General features: G+C 37.4%; 1 protein-coding gene across 7 annotated transcripts in view; it reads right to left on the reverse strand.

Moving 5' to 3' along the window:
- Window positions 1-22,687, reverse strand: part of Tent2 (terminal nucleotidyltransferase 2) — a 48,955-nt gene extending 26,268 nt beyond the window's left edge. Inside the window, exons 1-7 of one of the 7 annotated variants that reach the window (XM_027401727.2) lie at window positions 22,555-22,687; window positions 14,229-14,402; window positions 13,949-14,038; window positions 10,711-10,948; window positions 2,500-2,614; window positions 2,320-2,411; window positions 749-815 (exon numbers count right to left, since the gene is read on the reverse strand). In XM_027401727.2, coding sequence (XP_027257528.1) covers window positions 749-815; window positions 2,320-2,411; window positions 2,500-2,614; window positions 10,711-10,948; window positions 13,949-14,038; window positions 14,229-14,365 — 739 coding nt within the window. In that variant the 5' untranslated portion in view covers window positions 14,366-14,402; window positions 22,555-22,687. Of the gene's footprint in view, window positions 1-748; window positions 828-2,319; window positions 2,412-2,499; window positions 2,615-3,397; window positions 3,478-3,686; window positions 3,829-10,710; window positions 10,949-13,481; window positions 13,715-13,948; window positions 14,039-14,228; window positions 14,403-19,904; window positions 19,946-22,242; window positions 22,370-22,554 lie in introns of those variants that run through there. The other 6 variants (XM_027401726.2, XM_027401729.2, XM_027401728.2 and 3 more) reach the window with 6 other exon arrangements.
- Between the last annotated feature and the right edge of the window lie 810 nt (window positions 22,688-23,497).

The raw sequence follows: 23,497 nt of genomic DNA on the forward strand, positions 1-23,497 counted from the left end.
AATCTGTTTAACTTAAAATTTGTAACACTGGGGTTGGTGGTTAAAAATTTACAGACAGGTAATCTTAAAGGAAACATGTGACTTGTCCAAGAAACCCTACATAAAGCCTGCCTCCCACTCAGATCTCTGCTGCTTCTCTCCCAAGCAGAAGTAGCTACCCTCCTGTGTTCTACCCAATAAGCAGCGAACTTTGTGGTATTCCTTAGCTCCCAACTGCTAGGATACCTTTCCCTGCAGAGCTGTAACTCTTACACCTATAAGACTATATGCATCATGTTTTGACTCTCAGAAACTTGCCTTACAGCTAGCTGTTCATTCATGTCATTTTCCTAAAGGCCTATAACCTTTTGAGAGAAAGAAGGGAAGCTTATACACCTTCAAATCTCAAAATGTATGCAATAGAATATTTTTCAAGTAAGTTCAATAATAATTTGCTAAATCATGCTTTTTAACCAAAAGTTAAACGTAAGTAAAACCTAAGAGAAGATTGATATGATAGTAACACATCTTTCATCCCAGAACTCAGGAAGCAGAGGCAAGAGGATCACAAGTTCAAGGCCAGCCTTGGCTACATATATTTATATATAGCAAGATCCTATCTTAAAAAGAAAAAGTTCAAAAGAATTTAGTTAGAAGAAAACAATCCACATTATATCTATTCTCATCAGAAAAATAAATAATTCTTACCAGAAATGTTAAGTGACCAACATTTGAAATACTAGTTATGTCAGAGGCATGTGAGACTTACACAGTCTAGTACAGAAGTGCTTATAGACTAAGGTGAGTATATGGCGTGCTTCAGTCTTCTGATTGACCTGAAAAAAACACTGAAAAGTTAAGATGTTTTTTCATTATTTTTTTCTTAGCTCAGTGGTTGATTATTTTTAAAGTAACACAACAGCAAAACACAATACATATTTTTCTTTCAAGTAACTTTTCAAAATATACACTACAGAAAAAGACAAATCTCAAAGCTATCTTTCAGATCTTCATTTCAGAATCAAATGATCTTATTGAAAACAACCATGTCATTTTTTTCTTTTGTATAAATGGTGTTAAAAAAAAATTCCTCCAACAAAATTTAAAAAGAAACATTAACTTTGCAACATGTTTTATTTCTTTAGCAAGAATGTAAAGTGCATATGAATTACGTACAATGTAGAGTCAATTTGAGTGTAAGCTGTGGCAACATGTCTTAAGCATGTGATAAGACCACAGAGCTAGTAAACAAGCCTGAGTGTAGTCTAGCTGCAAGGCTTGCAATCTCCATTATGCTGACAATTAAGGAGTTCTTTGGTCTGCTTGTTTCTTTCCCCCTTTCCTTCCTTTATATTATCTCAAAACACAAAAAAACAGCACATTCTTTCCTGGAATAAACCTGTTTCTCTTTTACAACAACCAGGAGAATAAAATTATCATTATAATTCAAAAGATTTTGTTTTGTCTTTTTTTTTTTTTTTTTTTGGTTTTGGCTTTTCAAGACAGGGTTTTTCTTTGTAGCCCAGGCTGTTTTGGAACTCTCATTGTAGACCAGGCTGGCCTTGAATTCACAGAGATCCAACTGCCTCTGCCTCCCGAGTGCTTGGACTAAAAAAGGCGTGCCCCACCATGCCTCGCTTGTTTTGCATTTTTAAGACTATAAAGCGTAGTATAAAATATTAAAGTATACTCAATTTAATCAAAAAGTTGGGTAGTTTTAAATACACATCAACAACTACAAAAGGCTGCATTGAGTAAGTTTACTGAATACCACTATAATACTAAGATATATTCAAAAGATCAGTTAACAGGAAGTCCAAATAAATATAATTCTAAACAACACAATTTGATTGTTAAATAAAAATAAAACCATAAAGTATCTTAGAAAAAATGTTAAATATAATAAATCACAATAGTCTTACTTTACATTACATTTCAAAAACAAACAAAACAAAACTTCAAAGTCCTCAGTATTTTCAAAGGGGAAAAAAATAATTAAAAAGGGAATCACTGAGAATTCAAATGGGAATAAAATGTATCAAGAAGATAATACTGCTGTATGTTTTGCTTTACTGCACCCTGTAAACACTCAACCCACCCAGTGGCATTTCATAATAGGGGGCAACACTAAAAATCACACACTTCAAAGCTAGCTTACTTCAACAGTTCAGGACTACTAGAGCTGCTCTTATGTATACCATACTGGTGCCTACATGTATGAGGCAGGGATGTGGAGCTAGAGTAAACAGAAAACTCAAATAATTAATTAAAATCATTCAGGTTCTATTCCTTGACTGATACAACAAGAGAATGGGTTTGGAATAATGTCTAATAACTTACTGGTTCTTCTTTAACTACTAAGCATAAATCACCATCACTGCTCCGGGCACCAAATCCATTTAAAGATGATCCAACCAAAAAAAGTCTGCTTTCTAGAGGAGCAAAAGAAAACAGTAAGAAATGTGCTTCTGTAAACAGGAACATACAGAAAGCAAATGCATGCACAGCAGGCAGACGTACGTGGGAACAGCAGCTGTATCTCTCTCTGCAGCTGGGCTCTACAGAGTTCTTTCTTCTTCAAGTCACTCATCTGCTGCTGACAAGTTTCAAACAACTCTAGTATCTGCTGACTCAACTTGAATGCACCACAAAAGAAAACAAAAACAAAACAAAGCTATTGTTACTTACACACAAAGAATGACTTGAGACTTAAATGAGAGAAAAAGTCAGGTAATTCATATGAGTATAATTACAGCTCGGCAAATTAAAACCCTTTTGTCACTGTGCTTTTATGTGGACTGTGAATAATTTTTATACTTCTAAGAGTCACAATCACAAGTGAATAAGAATATGCAAAATAAATACAAAGCAGAAACCATATACACATGACATATTCTAAAATATTTGCTATAGGTCTCTTTCAATAAGTTTGCTCTACTTCTAGTGGTCTTGATGAGTGCCACAACAACAGGTTTTAGAGAGTCCCCGTCTTCTATATTCACACAAACCACCCTCCAGTCCATTGTTATAACGTGCTCTGAACCCTGGCTTCTTCAAATGAGGCTGCCATCTGCTGATTTCCCTTGTTTAGATTAATGTTGTGGTTAATATCTCTCTCCACCCCAACTCTCACCGATACCACAGGATGATAAGATAGGGAATACCCTTATCTGAAGAAAGCCACACATCACAATATACTCCCCTTCTTAAATTCTTTCACTGTTTTTCATTGGTATACTCTCATGGCCATGTGTTCTAGTCCTGATACTAACTTCTTCAGGTTCAATTTCATGTTCAACTCACTTTCTTATCACCCACACCTCTAATGTATCTGCTCTAGACCTACTTAGGAGTCCCTTGAGATCTCCCTTTTCTTCCAACCCATCCCAGAATGCATCTCCCAAACCATTCTCTTTACCTTAGAAACTTTATCCCTCAGGCTCTAACGTCTGTGTTGCAAAATCCTCACCCTTAGGCAATGGAAACACTACTTTCTCTCTAAAATTAAAACAAAGGTACTAAAAGACAAAACTGAAAAGCTTTTTGGAAAGTCGAGTCTTCCAAATATTTGGTGTAAGGGTTAGTCTAGCTTAGTGTCCTTAGCATCATTCAGCCTTTACTCTTCTGTCTCTGCTTAGATACTGTTCCCATTTTTCACTATACCATTCCAAAATGCTTACTGCCTTCTTCAAGGCCCCTAAACTTACTTTCTCTTGCAGATAAGCTCATATTAAAATTTTTCTAAGAAAAGCCAAACGTAGTGGTGCACATCTGCAAATCCCAGCACTCAAGAGGACGGAGGTAGGAGGATCAGGAGTTCAAGGCCATCCTTGGCTTCATAGGGGGTTCCAGGACAGCCTAAGCTACATGAGATCCTGTCTCAGAAAAAGAAAGAGGGGGAAAAAAACTAAGAAAATTAAAAATACCAGATACAATTCCTCATCTTGCTAAAACATATAAATTAACAGTCCTGACGGAAATCTCACCTCTTTCCTTCTGTTAAGACAAAGTGTCCTCTTGCTATGGCCCTCTACCAATATCTTTTTGTTCAAGCTTGCTGTTCACCTCAGGAGCACAAACACTTTCATCAATTCTTCAATCTCTTTTGTATTTTCAGCCTCTCTTTAAGCCTCCCCAAAGTCTACATATGACCAGACAAAAGTCTCATTCATGATTTAAGATGTTATATTTTAAACCATATTCAGAATATTTAAGAAGATTTAAGAGCTGTTGACAACTTAACCATGACAGGCGCAATTTAAAAAAAAAAAAAAATCTATAAATACTTGCCCCACAAAAAGAGAAACAGCAACTAGGAGAATAAAACAGATCAAACTAAACCAAAACCAAACACTGGCAACAAATACAACATAATTGACTCAGTATTCATTCTTCATGAACCCCAAATCTAACCAGTGAAGGCCAAACACTAATACCAAAATGGCATAGAATCAAAGCAGTAAGATGAAAGGGAAAGAGCATTAGGACAGCCCTACAATTACATACCTAGAAATCCAATGATCTCTAGATAGTACCTTTTGCTTCTTTCCCTCCAAACTGAGTATCCCTCTTGATGTAGACCAGTGTACAATTTTAGGAGGAATCTTCACAAGCTATAATTTATAAGCAAACATAAGAAGAACACTAATAGTTCAGGAACCTTAAACATAAAGGAAACTGCCTTCTAAAACAAACAAACACACCAACAAAAAACTGTAAGGCCCTGAAATCTAAACAAGGCAGGGCTGTGAGAGGCAAAGGAAAGGTCTAGAATGACTCTGACTATTGAGAGATACTTGATAATGTTTGGAAACTATTTTGGTTACCATAACAGGAGTAGAGTATGTAACTGGCACCAAAAAACCAGGGATAAAACTAATCATCTTACAAGACACAGGTAACTGAACCCCTGGGAATGTTTTCTCTAAAAGCATCAATAATGCAAAAGTAAAAATGCTGGTCTAGACAAAAGTAGCGGAAGAAGTAAAGCAGAAGAGGAGGCCTAGAGCCATGAGGCTAGCCTGCCTAGCCTTCTCCATCCAAAAGGAGCACAAAAAAAGTAGCAATCTCACTCAAACACAAATAACAGAAGAAAAAAAAAGAACTAGAACCTTGATGGGGGAAATACTTCTGTGTATGTTTATAAATAAAGTACTTGCTTGGCCAATGAGACAGCAGGTTAGGCTGGACTAGGAGTCAAAGAGGATTCTGGGAAATGTAGTAGAGAAATGGTGTTCCAGACAGGAAGTGACATAGCAAGGAGACTCATATTTAAGAGGAAAAAGGATGTGTCGCTCTCTTTCCCCTCGGCTCCTGCTCCAGCGGCACAATGTGATCCACCAGCTAGGAGGGATGCCAATAAGGCGTCCAATAAGATAAGTCTTATAAAATATATAGATGTATGATAATTGATACTGAGCTAACAGATGAGAATCCTAGTCATTGGCCAAGCAGCATTGTAACTAATACAAGTCTCTCTGTGTATTCATTTGGGCCTAACTTGGGCAGGCGGCTGCCATAAAGCTTACACATGGCAGTGGGGCTCAGCGGCTTTTGGCAGAAAGATTTATCATAACAGAACCTCAAAAAGAATAAATTTCAAAAAGGAATAAAACCAAAACAGAACAAAAAAGGCTTAGGAAAATATCTGAAAAAGATATGAAATGATTTTTATAAAGTTTTGTAAGAAAAGAATGAATACAGAAACACTGCTAAGAAGAAGCACATATCCATGGAGACATGAGGGCATTTCAACATATTTTATTTCTCACTTTAACTTTTAACTTTTTGGGGAGGGAGGGGTTCAAGACAGGGTTTCTCTGTGGCTTTGGAGACTGTCTTGTAGACCAGGCTGGTCTGGAACTCACAGAAATCTGCCTGCCTCTGCCTCCTGAATGATGGAATTACAGGCTTGTGACACCACCACCCAGCCTTTTAACTTTTAACAAGACAAATTTATTCTGAAAAAAACTTATGACTGCAGCAAACTGCATAAAACTATTAACAAGTCTATTTTCCAAAAGCTATGCAGGATTTACAGGTTGAGATTCACAAAGATACTGATGTAAGAGACATCTAAATATGTGAAAAGGTAAGTCTGATATGTTCATGCCTGTAATCCTAGCATGAGGGAGGTGAAGGCAGGACTGGCATGAGTCTAAGGTCAGTTTGGTCTACAGAGCAAGACCCTATCTCAAAAATAATAGATATACCATGTTAACAGATCAGAAAACTATTGGTTAAACAGCAATTCTCCTGAAACAGGTATGTAGAGTCAAGATAATTAGAACAAACAGACAGAAGCCTTCTTTGTAAAAATTGAGAAAATGGGTTGTATTTAGAAAAGTGAAAGATCAAAAATAGAAGAGGGAAGAGAAAAAGAAGCTACATTAACAGAGATACAGTTGCATTAACACAAAAAAAAAAAAACAGAAAAACAGAAATATGCATATATCTGTGAGGTATACTTAACAACTAGAAGCTTACCCAAACTAAAAAGAAGGGGAAATATGCACTAAATTAAAATTGACCATATGATGCCGGGTATTGGTGGTGCACACCTTTAATCCCAGCCCTCGGGAGGCAGAGGCAGGCAGATATCTGTGAGTTTGAGGCCAGCCTGGTCTACAGAGCGAATTCCAGGACAGACTCCAAAACAATAACAGAGAAACCCTGTCTCAAAAAACAAAAAACAAAACAAAACAAAACAAAAAAATTGGCCATATGATTGGTCATATGTTAGTACATTATGGTCATATAATGTTGGAATGATTAATGTGTGGAAATTTAATAACACTATTGTTTACATTTTATGTACACAGTTTGCTATTTGCCATAAAAAAGAAGATATATGCACCCAAGTTTGTAATAAATTCAAGAAAAATGATTAATGTAAAAATTAAATGTCACATAAAGGTTATATTTTATTCACCCACAAGACAAATACAGCTTCTATTCTTTTATGTATGAACAAGTTAAATATTTTCACATTTTATTAAGTGGAGAAAAAAAAAGAGCCAATAACTCAAATAGCTTGAACACCTAAAATATTTGCTATCTGGTCCTTTAGAGAAAACATTTGTTGTTGTGGAATATTCCTTTACATTGTGTGAAGATATGTCACTGTGATTGGTTTAATAAAAAGCTAAACGGCCAATATCCAGGCAGGATTTCCAGGGCAGAAAGAATGTTAGGAAAAAGGTCGGAGACGCCAGACAGACACAGATCGAGTTGGACACACAAAATGGGATAGAAGTAAAAGCCATGTGGTAGAACTTACATTAATAAAAATATGGGTTAATTTAAGCTATAGGAGTTAGTTAGGAACAAGCCTAAGCCATCACCCAAGCTCTCATAATTAACAAGTCCCTGTGTCATGATTTGGGAGCTGGTTGGAGGGACAGAGAAAGACTCAAAACAGTTTGTCAACTGAAGTAGAACAATCCTAGACATTGCAGTAGGTACTCAGTATCTGTTGTATCACAAAATAAGGAAATTGCAACAATGTTTAAATGAAACCCATTACAAGTGGGCCATAATAGTGTACATTTGTAATCCCAGCACTTGGGAAACTGAGGCTGGAGGATTGTGAATTTGAAGCCAACCTGAGCCACAAAGCAAAAGCCTATTTATCCATCTTCCTTGATCATTTGAACTACCATCTGTCACAACTTAATGTAGCAGTACCTCTTATCTAGATACATCAGTAACCTTTAAAATGACTGTCCACTTTCAAGGCCACCTCATTCCAAACCAAACAACTCTGTTCTGAAAAAACCTATCCTCTTCCCCAAAATACAAGTCATTATGTTATTTCATCTATTCAAGAACTTCAATGTCATTGGACTATGCATTCAAGGGCCCAAATCACTGCCTATTTATCTCACATCAGATACTGTAATCACTATATACTCTATACAGGGTAAAATGTAATTGCTGATCACATTGTTGGCAGCAACAGACACTCAGTAAAACTGTTAGTTACTACCATCACAGATCATGTGATGTTAAAGCCAGGTCTCACAATGTGGACTTTAGCACATTAAATTCTCCCTCTTTATATTTTCAGAGACAGGTGTTAAATCTTGCTTGGTTTTACCACTTAGTAGACATAACTTTGAGCAATTTATTTAACTTATTATTTAACTTTAACCATAGCTATATGCCACTAGGTTGTTGAAATAATAAATAATATAACATGAATAGAATGTCTAAAGAGCAAAGATATCAACAAACAGCAGTTTTCTTGAAAAGAGAGCACTTAAGCCAGGCATGGTGGCACATACCTGTAATACAAGCTCTCAGAAAATAGAACCAAGAAGATCATGGGTTCAAAGTCAGGCTGAGCTACACAGTGAGATCCTGCCTCCAAAAATAAAGTGTTCACTTAAAAGAACAAACAAAAGTGCTTTCCTTCTTTCTCTTACAGTAAGAAGAAATGAAGTACCACTCAAAAAAAAATAGCTCAACTACAAAATCTATTTTTACTTTTGTGGGGGAAATGCCTTAATTCCAAAAACAGTACATTTAGGAGCAATGTTTCTATATGACTAAGCAAAGAAAGATATGGAATCACATCTTATCAGATACTTATTACTAATATTAATTATACATGATTAAATTTACAGATTCAACATATGCCTAAGCTATATGTAAAAGCCTGTTCTTTGGTTAGCTCTACTAGTTAACCACAAACATAAATATATACAAAAATGTATTTCCATATCTGAGTAATAAACCCATTTTAAATGTCCTACTAGTACACATACATTAAAAACCCATATGGATATGGAGATATGGAGATATATATATATATCCATTCAGAGAATTCACCTGATTGGCTTTCACGTTATGACATAGGAGTTAAACTCAGAAAGCAAAGAAGGAACAGAGGAATGAAGAAGAAAGAGCACCAGAACATCCTGTGTTGTTTTTCTAATTCTGCTTTGCTTTCTCCTCTTTCCCACTGATATTGTCTAATTGTACCTACTTCATGGTAAGGAAAATGTTGGCACAGAAGGGATAAAGTCTTTTCAATAAATAATCCTGGGGCAAATGAATCAACAGTAGGAGAACATAGCTGAAGCCTACTTCCCACCATATACATAAATTAATTAAAAATGGATCAAAGTCCTAAATGTAAGAACTAAAAGTAAAAATTCTTACAATATACTCGCACTCAGGAGGTTTATGTGAGTTCAAGAATAACTTAGTCTACATATCAAGTTTCAGGCTAGCCAGAGATATATAATGAGGCCCTGTCTCAAAATAAGCAAGTAAACAAATCCTTTAACACATATGCATCAATACTCAAGACACTGTATTGAGAAGTGATTTCTGAGATTCAACACTAATAGAACAAGCAACCAAAGAAAAATTAATTGGAATACATCAAAATGAAAAGTTGTTGTACTTTAGAGGGCATCAACAAGGAATCTAAAAATAAAAACCACATGAAGGACAAAACATTTGCAAATCATTTATCTATAAAGACTAGTACTAAGAATATATAAAAATAACTTATAATTCAGCAATCAGAAGACAAGTAGCCTACTAAAATCTGGACAAAGAATCTAAATGGACATCTCCCCAAGAAACATACAAATGTCCAACAAGCAAATGACATTAGGGAATGGAAACGGAAACAATTCTCCTACCAGAATGGCACCAATAAAAAGAGACAGATAAGGACAAACCTCAACAGTAGTTCAGTGTTTGCCTAGCATGTTAAAACCCCTGGGTTCCATCTCTAGTGCTGCAAGGAATTGAAGAAAGAGAATCACCAATAAATGTCACCAGTATTGACAGGGATGTAAAGAGAGTGGAACATTTGTATACATATAAAATCCACTTTCCAGAACATTTTGGCAGTTCCTAAAAGGTTAAACATATTTTACCATATTACCCAACAATTTCACTCCTGCTTATGTATCAAGAGAGTGAAAACATATCCATGCAAAATTTTGTACACAAGACACTTAAAACACCAATTATTCACAACTGCCAGAGTTAAAAACCTAACAGTCCATTGGACTGATATGGTATATATCTACACAAGAAAATATTATTCTACTGAAATGCAGTTCCAACACTCAGTGAGCTGAAGCAGGAGGACAGCGTGTTCAAGGCCCACCTAAACAACATGATAAGTAGTCTCAAAAAGCAAAAACAAACATGGACATACCCCCAAAACATTATGCTAAATGAAGAAACTAGGCACAAATGGCCATATGTCAAAGGATTCTAAAGGAAGTGGGAAGGAAAGCGAATGCTCTTCAGGTACAAACTTCCTTGGGAATGTTGAAGATGTTTTAGAAATAGGTAAATGCACAACTCTGTGAACTTTCTCTCTGAGTTCTAGGCTACCTTGGTCTACAGAGTGAGTTCCAGGATAGCCAGAGATATATAGAGACTATCTCAAAAGAACCATCACCACTAATAGTTAATAATGAATTTGAGAAAGAACAGTTGTAAGAGAATTCTCTAACCATTAAGAAATCAAATGTTTTAGGCTCTAATCCCAAATCTGTAAGTCAGCATAAGCTGATGCTGACAGATGTACTTATGACATCATTAAAAAAAAAAAAATCAAAAGTGACATTTTAAAAAAACTTTAAACATTCAAAAAAAGGACACAATCTAAATGCAGGAAATTAGGTTTTCTGGATCCTTTTAGTATATTCTTTATATGAAATTTCCATAAGGCAAAATGAACATCTGAATTATAATTACCTTATCTTTGGCCTCAGGCAGTGTGATTTCTCTGGGTTCTAATAGTGGAATTTCTCGAAGAGGTGGAACACATCTTACTATATCTGGTACATAGTGTGTGTGAAACAATGGCGGCATGGAATATCTTCGGTCACCTGATAAAGGCACTATCTGGTTAATTATAGTTGGCTCTTGGTGGGGTGAATGGAAACGCTGCCGTTTACCATCAAGAGGAAAGTTTTTTTCATCGCTTATTCTCCTGAAAACAAGCAAATATACCTTAGTGACAAAAGACACAACTTTCTGACAACAGAAGCACACAAATATAGAAACAGATAATAATAGCACTGAGACTCTTCAGATAGAGTAACATTATTAAGTCCCTAGTGGACTTCTATATTCATTTTCAGCATAAGAGATGCCTTCCAATGTCTTACAAAAACAAAGATAATTAATGGTATGCTTTTGAACTACCAAAATGAGTCATTACCACATTGAAAGCAATATAGAAAAATGCCTACTTATGAGATTACACAAGCACTAAGAAAGATAAATTCTAACAAAAGGATAAGTAAATTGAGTTAGGTGTGTGTGTGTGTGTGTGTGTGTGTGTGTGTGTGTGTGTGTGTGTGTGTGTGTGTGTGTGTGTGTGTGTGTGTTAAAGATTCTTTGAATATACTTATGTTCTGGCTCATCACTGGGAAAAACTAAATTGCCATTTTTATAAAAGCTATAAAGGGTATGAGACAACACTTGAAAACAAGCTTTATTTCAGATAATATGCATTAATATAAATGTCTTGAGCATGATTAAAGTATTCTAGTTACATAGGAGAATGTCTTTATTTTTATACGGAAAAGGCTGAGGTGTTTTGGAATGAAGCAAGTAAATAATGTCAACCATTTCCTTTTATCTAATTCAGGGGGAAAAGTGTGAGAGTGAAAAGAGAAACAAAAACAAGCACAGCTAAACTTTGCAACTAATGAGTCAAGGGGAAAAGTATACATTATACTATCTTTTACATTTTTCATAAAGTTTGAAAAATTTCAAAATAACAAAAAGTAATTAGGCCAGCATAGAGAGCCTGTCAAGCACCTATGAAGCCCCAGGTTCAAACCCCAGTATCAGGAAGGGAAGTCACTAGTAATTTGACAGGAAAAATGATATTTATTTCATTGATATACTAAGGTGGTCACATAAAATATTTTATGTCACGAAAAACAGTCCAATTCCTTTCAAGCTCTAAAATCCTACGGGCAATGCCATTTTAAGGTTTTTATTACCACACTGATCTTCAGGGATTTTTTAACTTTTCTCTCTCTGCTGATCCACGAATTAAGTGGAGCTCCTACTCTTAAGTAAAAGTATACAGGGCTAGACACATAAAAGTACAATTTTTTTTTTAAACCTGAAAGTAATTACAGCATATATACTGAGTATCTTCAATTAAGAATACCAAATTTAATTTTTAACAATATCTGTTACTATGAACTAATGCAACTCATCTTCGCTCGTGAGTTACCAATTGGCTACTAAGGCAATTAAAAAAAAAAACAGAAATAAAACACAAATAAAACTAACAAAGTCAATATTCTTAGAATCATTATATAACTTGTAATGTTTATCATAAGCCTTGGGTCTAGAAGCAGAAAGCTAGATTTCAAATAGCAGCTATACCATCTCTGCTTGGATAATTACAATTCCTGTATCCTATAGCCTTTGTATAAACAGACTTAATGACATCATTTTAAAGTTTTTAGAACACTACATTTTAATTTTTATTTTTTTATTTTTTCTGAGACAAGGGTTCTCTGTTTTGCTTTGGAGACTGTCCTGGAACTCGCTCTGTAAACCAGGCTGGCCTCAAACTCAGAGATCCGCCTGCCTCTGCCTCCCAAGTGCTGGGATTAAACCAGCACCAATGCATAGCCTAAATTTCTATTATTTTTAACTAAACATAGAAATTATAAATTGATTATATAGGTTTTAAAAAGTATATTGTCATACAAATATCAAATGTTATTTTAGCAAGTACATATGCCATATAGCCCCAGGAGTAATAGGTCCAGACCATTCTCTAGTAAGATAAGACCACATGGAAATACTTAGATTAATATAAATGGGTTAATAATTAAGAGAGCTAGCCAGTAAGAAGCCCTAGCTATCAGCCAACAGTTTTATAATTAATATAAGTCTTTGTGTGCTTATTTAGGGCTGAAGCAGCTGTGGGACCTGGAGAGACAAGAAAACTCCAGCTACAAACTGGGGCTGATATGAGGGGCAAGATTTACAAAAACTTTAAAAGGTATTCTGAATATGAAAGAAGAAACAAGCATGGCTTCTTTTAGCAGCATTTTCTCGTGTGGGCTCTGTTTGCTAAAGACAAGCCTTTAAGAGAGGCTTCTTGACTCAGCATAAGCAGCAAAAACCACTCTTTTAAGAGGCCCTGCTACCAAACAGGTAAATGATGTGTATGAGCAACTGACAACCAAGTCTACACAAAGAAAACTCTGGGGCTGGAGAAATGGCTCAGAGGTTAAGAGCTCTGGCTGCTCTTCCAGAGGTCCTGAGTTCAATTCCCAGCAACCACATGGTGGCTCACAACCATCCATAATGAGATCTGGTGCCCTCTACTGGTGTGCATATATACATGGAAGCAGAATGTTGTATACATAATACATAAATGAAATCTTTAAAAAAAAAAAAAAAGGAAAAGAAAACTCTGACTTGAAAAACAAACAAACAAAAAAGTATTTTATGAAGAAAACTTTTCAAAAGATAATTAAGTATACCTGGGTTCCCAAGTGATGAGATCACCAAAAAGGAAAGAATACCAACAATACAAGAACAGGAATCTACAAGCCAATGAAGGGCTTAAAAGGAAGCCAGCCTTGCTGAGTATGATGTGGATTTTTAGCCTCTTTATGGCATCAAGTATCAGTTTACAGTACATTGCTGTGGAAATCCTAGCAAGTTCATAAAGAAGGCATCTGATGTGGCTGAAATTCTCAATTAAAACAGGTTTCTGAAAAAAACAAAGCTTTATTCCATCTTAAACCTACAGTGGCAGAAATAAGGCAATACAAGATTCATTAAAATGTTTGAACTCAGAGAAGTTTTAAAATTCTATGACTGATCTAACTGCATAGGTATCAGAAAACAAAACCTAGGCCCACACTGTCCATACAATTTTATACAACTGTTACACAGTTCTTTGGACTATAACATTTCTTTTAAGAAACAGCTGAGAAATACTTACTTCCTTCCTCGAAATAATGGGGATGTCGAGGTCTGTATTGGACTGACAGTTCCATATGCCAGGGGCTGTAAGGCCACAGCTCTAGACAAGCTACCAAAACCAGAGGATAGTAACATAAATATTTTTCTTTAGAACCAAACATTCCACACAAACTAAATACTTAACTAGTCAAAAGAAAACAAGGCCTAAAAGTATTCTCTACTTTTAAACTGAATACAAAACAGTATACCAAAGAGAAAACAGAACATAATAACGCGGTCCAATATAACACCATACTTACTCTACATTTTGAAAGTTGTATTGTGCATCAATAAGTTGCTGGTGTGAATAAAGAGTTGGTGAGAGAGCAAAGAAATTATTATGCTGTTGGTGGTTTGGAGTGAAGGGTGGACGACCCAAAATTGAGTTTGGGAACATGCTCTTGTTCACTGAAGGTGAACATGTATTCTTCTTCCTATAATTTAAAAAGATAAGACTAAATTATTATAGATTAAAGACATGCAACTCTTTGATGAGTATTATCTACTACTTAAAACAATCATCTATCAAATTAGTCATTTCATTTGAAAAGTTATTTCTGAAAGTTTAAATAGGTCTGAAATTCTACTATGGGCAATAAATCACTAATAGTTCATTTAAAATCTAAACCACATTCAACTGCTTTCAATATTATTCATGTTTCAAATTTTCTAATGAATATGTTATAAATTGACCTTAATAGCAACACAATTTTTACCACCACTATTCTAACAAAAGAAACCAAGAGATTTAATTAAATTGCTCAGATCCTTACATTTATTCACAATCTAACTCATAAAAAGGTACAAGCTATAATGTGATAACCTGATACCTAGGACTTATATTATCCGAAGAAATAAGTAATGTATGTCACCTACCAATTCATAAAATTCCAAGATTCTTCTCAACAGCTATACATAAAAGACTTTCAATAAGACAGTTTTGCTCCATAAAGAAAACTGTAGAGGACAATCAGAACTCGTCACTATCCTAGAAAGACACTAGATGCTCCTCTTAAATTTTTTTCAATGACTAATCCAGCAAAGCTAGTTTCAAAAGGGTGGGTAAGGTAACATACCAAAACCAAGGAAACAAATTAAAAATAATACTCCCTGGCTAGCTTTTTAAAACAATTAGAAAATTCTTAACTGAGAAACAGTGTACAATAAAACAATAAGCAAAACAATAGAACACAGTAAAAGTTAAGGATCTACCACCAAAAAGTCAACAGAAGTACTTGCCCAGCCTACCTACAAGAAATGCAAACATCTGCCAGGCAGCATTCATATTTAAGCAGCTTTCATTGAGACTTCTAGTAGCTCATACTTAAAATAAGGCACCCACAGAGCACCAAAGAGGGGAGAAAAGGAATGGGAAATATGCAGAAACTAAAGCAAATCAACATTCAAAGAAGAAAAAAGTCTAGAGAACCCAAGTGATCTAACAGTATAACAAAAAAGTCCATGAAAAACAGAAAACACACACAGAAAAATCACTAAACAAATAAAAGAAAAAAATGTCCTTAACTAAAAATCATACACATACACAGATGGAATTTTAGAATATCCAGAGAAAACGAGTTTTTCAATATTCCAGAGGAGGAAATATTAAAAAGTTGGAGATCAAAATGTCTTTGGACTTTCTAATAAAAATAGTGGAAGACACGAAACACAAATTAATGCCTTTAAAGCTTTAAATAAAATATAAAACCATAAGACTATTCCTGACTATAGTATCACTATAAGGGAAAATGAAAATATTTGTAGATGTGAATGGTAAAAAGAGAAAGAGGAGGCAAGGTGGCACACACTAGTAGTCCCAGTATTCAGGAGATTGAGGTGGAAGTGACAAATTATTTTCAGCCAGCAGTGGTGACAAACAAAGACACAAGGCCAGCCTGGTATACATGACAGTCAAGTCAGCTAGGGTAACACAGTGAAACCTATCTCAAAAGAAACCCAGATCAGGGCAAATTCCCAGAATGATAGGGAAGGGAAGTTAACAGTTGTTCAAAGTCAGAGCAGAAAGATGGTTTCAAGAGGATAACTTGAGAAATGCAAACCAAAACAACTTTGAGATATCATCTTAATCCAGTCAGGATGGCAAAGATCAACAAAACAATCAATAGTAAATGCTGGAGGGACTGTGGGAAAAAGGGAATCCTCATTCATTCACTGTTGGTGGGACTTCAAACTAGTCTGTCCACTCTGGAAATCAGTGAGAGTAAATCCTCAAAAACAGGACAGGTGTTGGTGGCACATGCCTTTCTTTAATCCCAGGACTCAGAAGGCAGAGACAGGCAGATCTCTGTGAGTTCAAGGCCAACCTGGTCTACAGAGCAAGTGACAGGACAGGCTCCAAAGAAACTCTGGTGGGGGGGACACCTAAAATAAATCTACCATATGACCCAGCTCCACTCCTTAGCATATGCCCAAAAGACTCAATATCCTACTCTACAGATACCTGCTCAGCCATGTTCACAGCTCTATTTGCAATAGCTAGGAAATGGAAACAACATAAATCTCCTTCAAGTTAGCAATGTATAATAAAAACATGGTGTATATACACACACTATGGAATACCATTCAGCTGTATAGAAAAAGGAAATCATGAACTTTGCAGGTAAATGGGTAGAACTAGAAAAGATCACATACAGTGAGTGAGGCAAACCAGCCCCCAAGAAGAAAAATGTGGCATGTTCTCTCTATTCAGAGGTTCCTATCTTCAAATCTTCAGATGTGGACATATTCTGGAGTTACTGCAGAAACCAGGAAAAAGGGACCATTGCTGAGTGAGGGACATGAGTGGAGGAACAATAAAGAGGGGAATAGCAGGGTACAAGTGATCTGATCCAGGAAATGGGAATGGGAAAGGAATCTAATTAGGAAGGGGGACAGAAATAAATTATAGGAGGAGGAGGGGGGAGGTTAAATAACAGTAAGGATACTTGAAAAAGTCATAAAAAATCATGCTATTAACTACCTAAAACACACAACAAAAAGCATACACACGCATGCGCACACGCACATACATACACACAAATAATTTAAGTGAACTTTTCTCATCTGGGCTGACAATTCCCCCACCAAGAACCAATGACTAACAAAAACACCAACAACAGGAATGAGAAGCCCTTTTGAATTGTTGGTCAAAGTTGCCAGACACCCAAAGTATCACAGGCTATTGCCTTTGGTTTTCCCCACAGAGGTGGAAGGTTAAGTCCCTATTGCTGAAGACACCATGCACTTAAGACACAAAATCCAGAGGCCTGAGCTAGAACTGACCTGAATGCCGCCTCCCTGAAGATTAGCTTTCATGGTACCTGAAAATATCATGAAAGCTTCCAAAGGAGAGAAGTAACCAACAGTCCTGAGCTATGCTGCCTATGAACCACTGAAGGGACCAGCTCCCCATTTCGGCAGCCATGACAGTCTAACACGTGTTTGCCTGACCTTGCCTTGGTCACTAGGATGCCTGCCTTGTAGCAAGGAACCAATCAGAAGTTAGCTGGTAGTCCTATGCTTTACGGCTCTGGGTGTGCTTTATGGACAAGTGCACAGCAATGACTTGCAAAGCATAGCAACGGCCCTGGGAGGGCCTATGGGCCATAACAACCAGTTGACCAATCAACACAGGGCAAGTCCTCCAAGCCTGGAGGCACACCAATCCTGAGCCTGTGCATACCTCTAGTCACTCCCCTTATGCCGCCCTATAAGATCTCTATCCTGTGGCCATCCACCATGGTGGATGGATGAAAGGCCTGAGCTAACATGGGGTTAGCTCGTTAAACAACTGCAATAAAGCTTCGTGCTGTTTACACTCAAGCTTTCGCCTCCACCTGGTGACTGGGATGCATAGATCCTGGGCAGAGATCCTGGGGGCCTGAGCCTCCAGGGGTCTTTCACCACAATGACCAGCACTGGATAACACTAAGGATGCAGTAGTGTCATGCACACCTTGGCAGTAACCAACAGCTCTCTAACTGGACTGAAGACCTACTCAATAAGAGTAAAGTCATGTCTGGTACTGGACACCAACCTAGCCAACTACCCAGAGCTAATGAAGTCAGAGATCTTGGAGGAGAACCTACAACCATCACTCTACTAAACCAGCATCCCTAACCACATTCTAAATATTTGTCCTTTTACCCACAGATTAATGCAGTTCTCTCCTCTCATGAAGGAAAATTCTCTTTTAAATAAACAGAAACCATTAAAACAACCACAACCAATCAAAATACAGAGTCACATAGCCTAGTCCCAAAAGATACATCTACAACACAAATTTCTACACCTAAGGCATGGGGAACACTATGGGAAGAAGAGGCAGAAAAATCTAAGTCAGAGAATCAGGAAGTTTGCTGTGAGACTGTGTCTCCTAGTAATGTGAGAGGCTACACTTGTCTCACTAACATGACTTCTTAAACATGAGCTCAACAAGGACAATAACAGACATGTTAAAGTAAACTGGGGAAAGACAATAAGGCCTCAATCCTACACAAAGAATACAGTCAACTAAGGAATACCAAGAGTGGGAGAAATAGTCTTCTCCAGGGTAGAGCACACCAACTGGATATCCAATACCGAATGGTCAGCACTGAAATAATACATACAAGTACAGTTATACAAACTGAGCAGGTGATATTTAGGAATATGCTTTGGATATACATACATTCATGTAACAACAATTTTTTAAAAGGCTGTGAATTCAAAGAAAGCAAGAAAGGGCAAATGAAAGGATTTGAAGAAAATAAAGAGAAAGGGAAATGATGTAATTATAGTCTCAAAAATATAAAAAACTAATAGAAAACAATATTATTAGTACTGATAAAAGTCACTACACAGAAGGGCACTTTAAAAAAAAAAACAACAGAAAGAAGCTTTGTAGATTTCTAAGGTATTTGTTTTTTGTTTTGCTTGAATTTTGATTTTTTTGAAACAAGGTTTCTCTGTGTAGCCATGTCTGTGCTTGAACTCACTTTGTAGACTAGGATGGCCTTGAATTCAGAGATCCATCCGCCTGCCTCTGCCTTCCAAGTGCTGGAATTTCAAGGTGTGCACCACCAACTTAAAGTTGTTATCTTTGTTATATATCATTTGCTATATATTACATAGTATTTGTATTTACATATTTATGTTCTGAATTTATATACTGATATGGAAGTTTTATATGTATATCTATCTTATGCATGCAAAGGATTATTCAGGTTACAAAAGATGCTAAATTTTCTTAGTCTATAGGAAATAAGTGTCAAATTCCTCCAAGAAGTCTGTACTTCCTTTTTATTTTTATTTTCTTTATCAGTATCTGCTGACCTGTACTCTCTGAATTTCATTGCTAGGAAGGAAATGATGGTTAAGATTTGGTTTCCTTTATTCCACTTCCCTGAACTAACTTCTCATTTAAAAACAATGTTTTTCATGGGGGTTATTTAAAAAAAACAAACAAACAAAAAAACTCATTAAGTAGTTACCTACAATGAATTTTGCTTGACATTTTATTTTGCTGGAATATAAAAACTATGGATCTAAGGAAAAGAAGCCATCTATACTTAGAAAAACTAGAACCAAAAAATTCTATGCATAGTGGCACACACCTGGAATCCAGCTCTTAGAGAGTAAGAGAGGACGGTCAACACTTTAAGACTAGCTGGAAAGACAGCAAATTCAAACCCAACCTGGGCATAAGAACATTGTCTCAAAAAACACAACATGGAAGCTCTATTTCAAAGCTACAAATGGTGGTGCATGCCTGAAATCTCAGAATTAAGGAGGCTCAGGCAGGTAGATCTGAAGTTTAAGTACAGCCTGGGTACCATAGGAGTGAAAAACCCATCTCTAAAAGCAAACAAGGGGGCTGGGGTGCGCAGTGATCAAGAGCACTGACTGCTCTTACAGAGGACCCAGGTATGGTTCTCAGCACCCACATGGTGACTCACAACTATCTGTAACTCCAGTTCCAGGAAACCCAGTGCCTTCTTCTGACCTTCCAGAGCACCAGACATGCACATAAAATAATAGATACATCTGAAAAAAATAAAATAAGAACAACAACAAATACTATTTCAGGTTCATTTACAGAAGTCCATTGTTCAACACATAGACAATTTATACTGATAAATAAAATCTTGTTTTCTTAAGGCCCTATATGTCTGCATTCAGACTTAAAGATACAAAAATGCTAATAATACGCCTCTCATTTTTATTTCTATCCCATTACACAATCAAATCCAAACTAAGTAGAAGTTAAAAGATATGGTACCCAGAACTACTCTGCAACATTAAAATTCTATGCTTAAAAGCTTAGAAGCCTAGGATGATTTCATAGCCAAAAATTTACTCTAGGGTATATATCTAGTTCAGCATATTCAGATGCAAAATGAACCTTAATTTCTATTTTACTGTTTTATTGTCTCACTGTGTTGTGCTGGCAGGCCTGGAACTCTCTATGCAGAAATCCACCTGCCTCTGAGAAGAAGCCATTCTCCTGGAGTCCCTCCAATATAAAATACCAGTCAGGCTCTCTCAGGAATCTTGGCCCTCAAGTCAAAGTCTTAACTGGGCAGCCTTCAAAGCAGAACCATTCCTAAGAAATTTAACAAATAGTATTCGATGTTCAACCCCATAAGTAGGCTATATGACCATCTAGAGACTTGAAATACTTTTCTAACATACTTCAATCATGATTGTAATGACATTGAAACAATGATCTATTGCAAAAATACAAGGGAACCAGGTGTGATGGTGCACCCCTTTGATGCCAGCAGAAAGCAGAGGCAGGCAGAGGCAGGCAGATCTCTGTGAGCTCAAGGCCTGCCTGGTCCATTAAGCAAGTTCTAGGCTAGCCAAGGCTATACAGTGAGGCCCTGACTCAATAGCAAAACAAAATACAAGGAATCCTTATAAAACATAGTTTAATGAAATAGGGTCAAATGAAACTATCACTATACCAGAACTTTATAAAATTTTAACTATTTTCTTTATAGTCTTAATGAAGCTTCCTTAACTACAGACTATCTATCTGTAAGAAGTTACTCCACATTATCTGTAGTAGTATGAATTTGATAGTATCCTACTTTTCTTACCTTAAAAAGTTACTGGCTTTTTGATATGTACTCAACAGTGAAACACTAATCTAGGTAAAATTTGTACTGTTTTTAAAAAACCATTATACTGGTTCTTGCCTTGAGAAAAGACCGTTAAAGCCTACTTTGTCCAATATGCTTAAACCATGGAAGATTAAAACAGGTTTATGCACAAATGAGCATGCATGAGACAAGATAGTAACAGTTTAGAAAGTATTTCTAGTGGTAACAGTATTTGGACTCTTAATTTGCAACTGGAATTAATGTCCTCAAATTGATCTCTCTTACAAATTATAGAACACTCACATTTACATAATGGTCTCTTTATCAAAACTCCTTGGAAATTAACATCTACCTAATACAAATAAGCTAGATCAAGTTCTCTGTTCACTTTATCTAAGTGTCTCTGATCCCCTCAAATGTTCAGTTCTTTTCTCCACAACAGCAAAAGTCTAACTTCTAAATCCTGCTCACCCACTGTCAAAACCGCTTTCAGGTTTTAATAATGCATTCCTTTTTTATTAAAAATTAAATTCCATCCAAGAGTTAAAAGAAAAATCTAGCAATATGGCTCCAAATGGACATTTCTCAAATGACTGAAAAAGGGCCCATTTCACACGGAGTCTATGTACTTAATGGGACTTTTCTAAATCACATACAATTGGGGCTATTCACACCTACGGAGTAATGTTTCTATTAACGGTAATTAGTCAGTACAAATTAAGAGTGTTACAGTGGTTAGCACACCAAAGCCTGGCATTACTGAACAATGTAATATGACAGTAGTGTATCTATATACGAACAGAAGCCACAAAAAGCATACACTTAATTTTCCTACCGGACTTGCATAATTTCTTTCTCTTCCTTTTAACAAGCATCTTAATTTAAACAAAGCTGAGGGAGGCAAAATAAGAAAGTAAGCTTAAATATCCTTCCCTTTTATCCACGATCTAACTATTGAAAACAAAGCTCAAACAGGCAAAAACAAGGGAGGGAACGTAAATCAGAGTCTGGGAAACACATAGCCCCCCCCCCCGCCCCCTTGTGTTCTTAACCAGATAAAGGGAGGGAGAGCCCTGCCAAAGTGCATTCAACCAGCCAGTCCCAAGCTGTGTTTTTACCGTGGTGACTTCACGCTGTTTAAAAAGGTCTTAAAAGATAAATGCCTTCCACGATAACTAATTTAATTTACCTTAGTTCTCCACTGCCCTTTGGAATACCAGGAGGGAGTATCTAAGACAGTCTTACTCTTTCGGTCTAGGGAGTGAAGACAGAGCGGGAGGCGACGAGAGAACTAGAGAGAAGACGTAATCAGAGAGAAGCCAGCGGCGCCAACATTCTTCACAAAGTGCAGCACCCGGGGAACGCCCCTCGTCTGGGGAGCTACAGGAGAGCGCCGGGCTCTCCCGCGCAAAACACAACGCCAGTTTCAGGAAAGTTTCGCGCGCCCGGCCGGGGACCAGGCCCTGCTCACGTGCATCCCCTCCGAAGCCCCTCAACTCACCGACGTCCACGCCGAAGAGCCGAGCAGGGCCCAGCGGCACCGCCCGCCAACACACTCCCAGGCCCGAGCTGCCGCCCGAGCCGGCCGAGGTAGGAGCAGCCCGCAGCACCGCGAGGCCCAGCTCGGGCGGGAGGCCCAGGACCGGCCGGGCGGCGGAGAGGCGAGAGCCGATACGGCCAGGCACGCGCGGGCGTGGAAGGTTGGGGGGGCGGCGACGATAAAAAGAAAAAAATCGGAAGACCAAAAAGTCGCCAAAAAGGCGGCGTAGACAGCCCTGTCAGAGATACCCGGAAGATCGGCGTGACCCCGGATGGGAATATGCAGTGGGAGCGAAAGGTCAGACTTCCGGCAGCCGCCTCTGGTGAACGCGTTTGCCGAACTGCGCAGGCGCACAGCTTGTCGGCCTTGGGACCGCCTGGCCGACGCCGGCCCGCGGTGGGGAGGGAGGGCACCGACCAGGGTCGGCTGCCTGCGGTGCCAGCGGCCCCGTCCCTGGTCACCTGCAGCTGCTCTTCCGTTGGCCATTTCCTGCCGGCCTGTCCTGGCCCCAGAGATTGTCGAAAACCAACCCCACCTCGCCCTTCCTGGAAAGATCAGTATTGAGTTTTACGTGGTTTTCTCCTCCGAAAAAACAGGTTTTTGGAGACAAAAAAATGTTCATAATGCCCAAAACCCACACTGCACCCTGCCCTTAACAACCAGCACTCACTTGTCCAACAAGCGCCTTAGTACCTTCTGAAACTGTCTAAACTGCTTGATTTATCGATGTAAATCTGTAACAATAGTCCTGCTATTGTCCTAGTAGGAAGTATAAAAATCTGACTGCTACCATTCCTGAAACTAATAATTCCTGAAATTAATAATTGCTGGTTTGTTTATTGCCTTTTTTTTTGGTTTTCTAGTTGTTTGTTATTTTCCATGCTTTTAGTTATTAAAATTGGAA

This window comes from Cricetulus griseus, chromosome 2 (assembly GCF_003668045.3).
Source record: "Cricetulus griseus strain 17A/GY chromosome 2, alternate assembly CriGri-PICRH-1.0, whole genome shotgun sequence".
NCBI classification, from domain to species: Eukaryota; Metazoa; Chordata; class Mammalia; order Rodentia; family Cricetidae; genus Cricetulus; species Cricetulus griseus.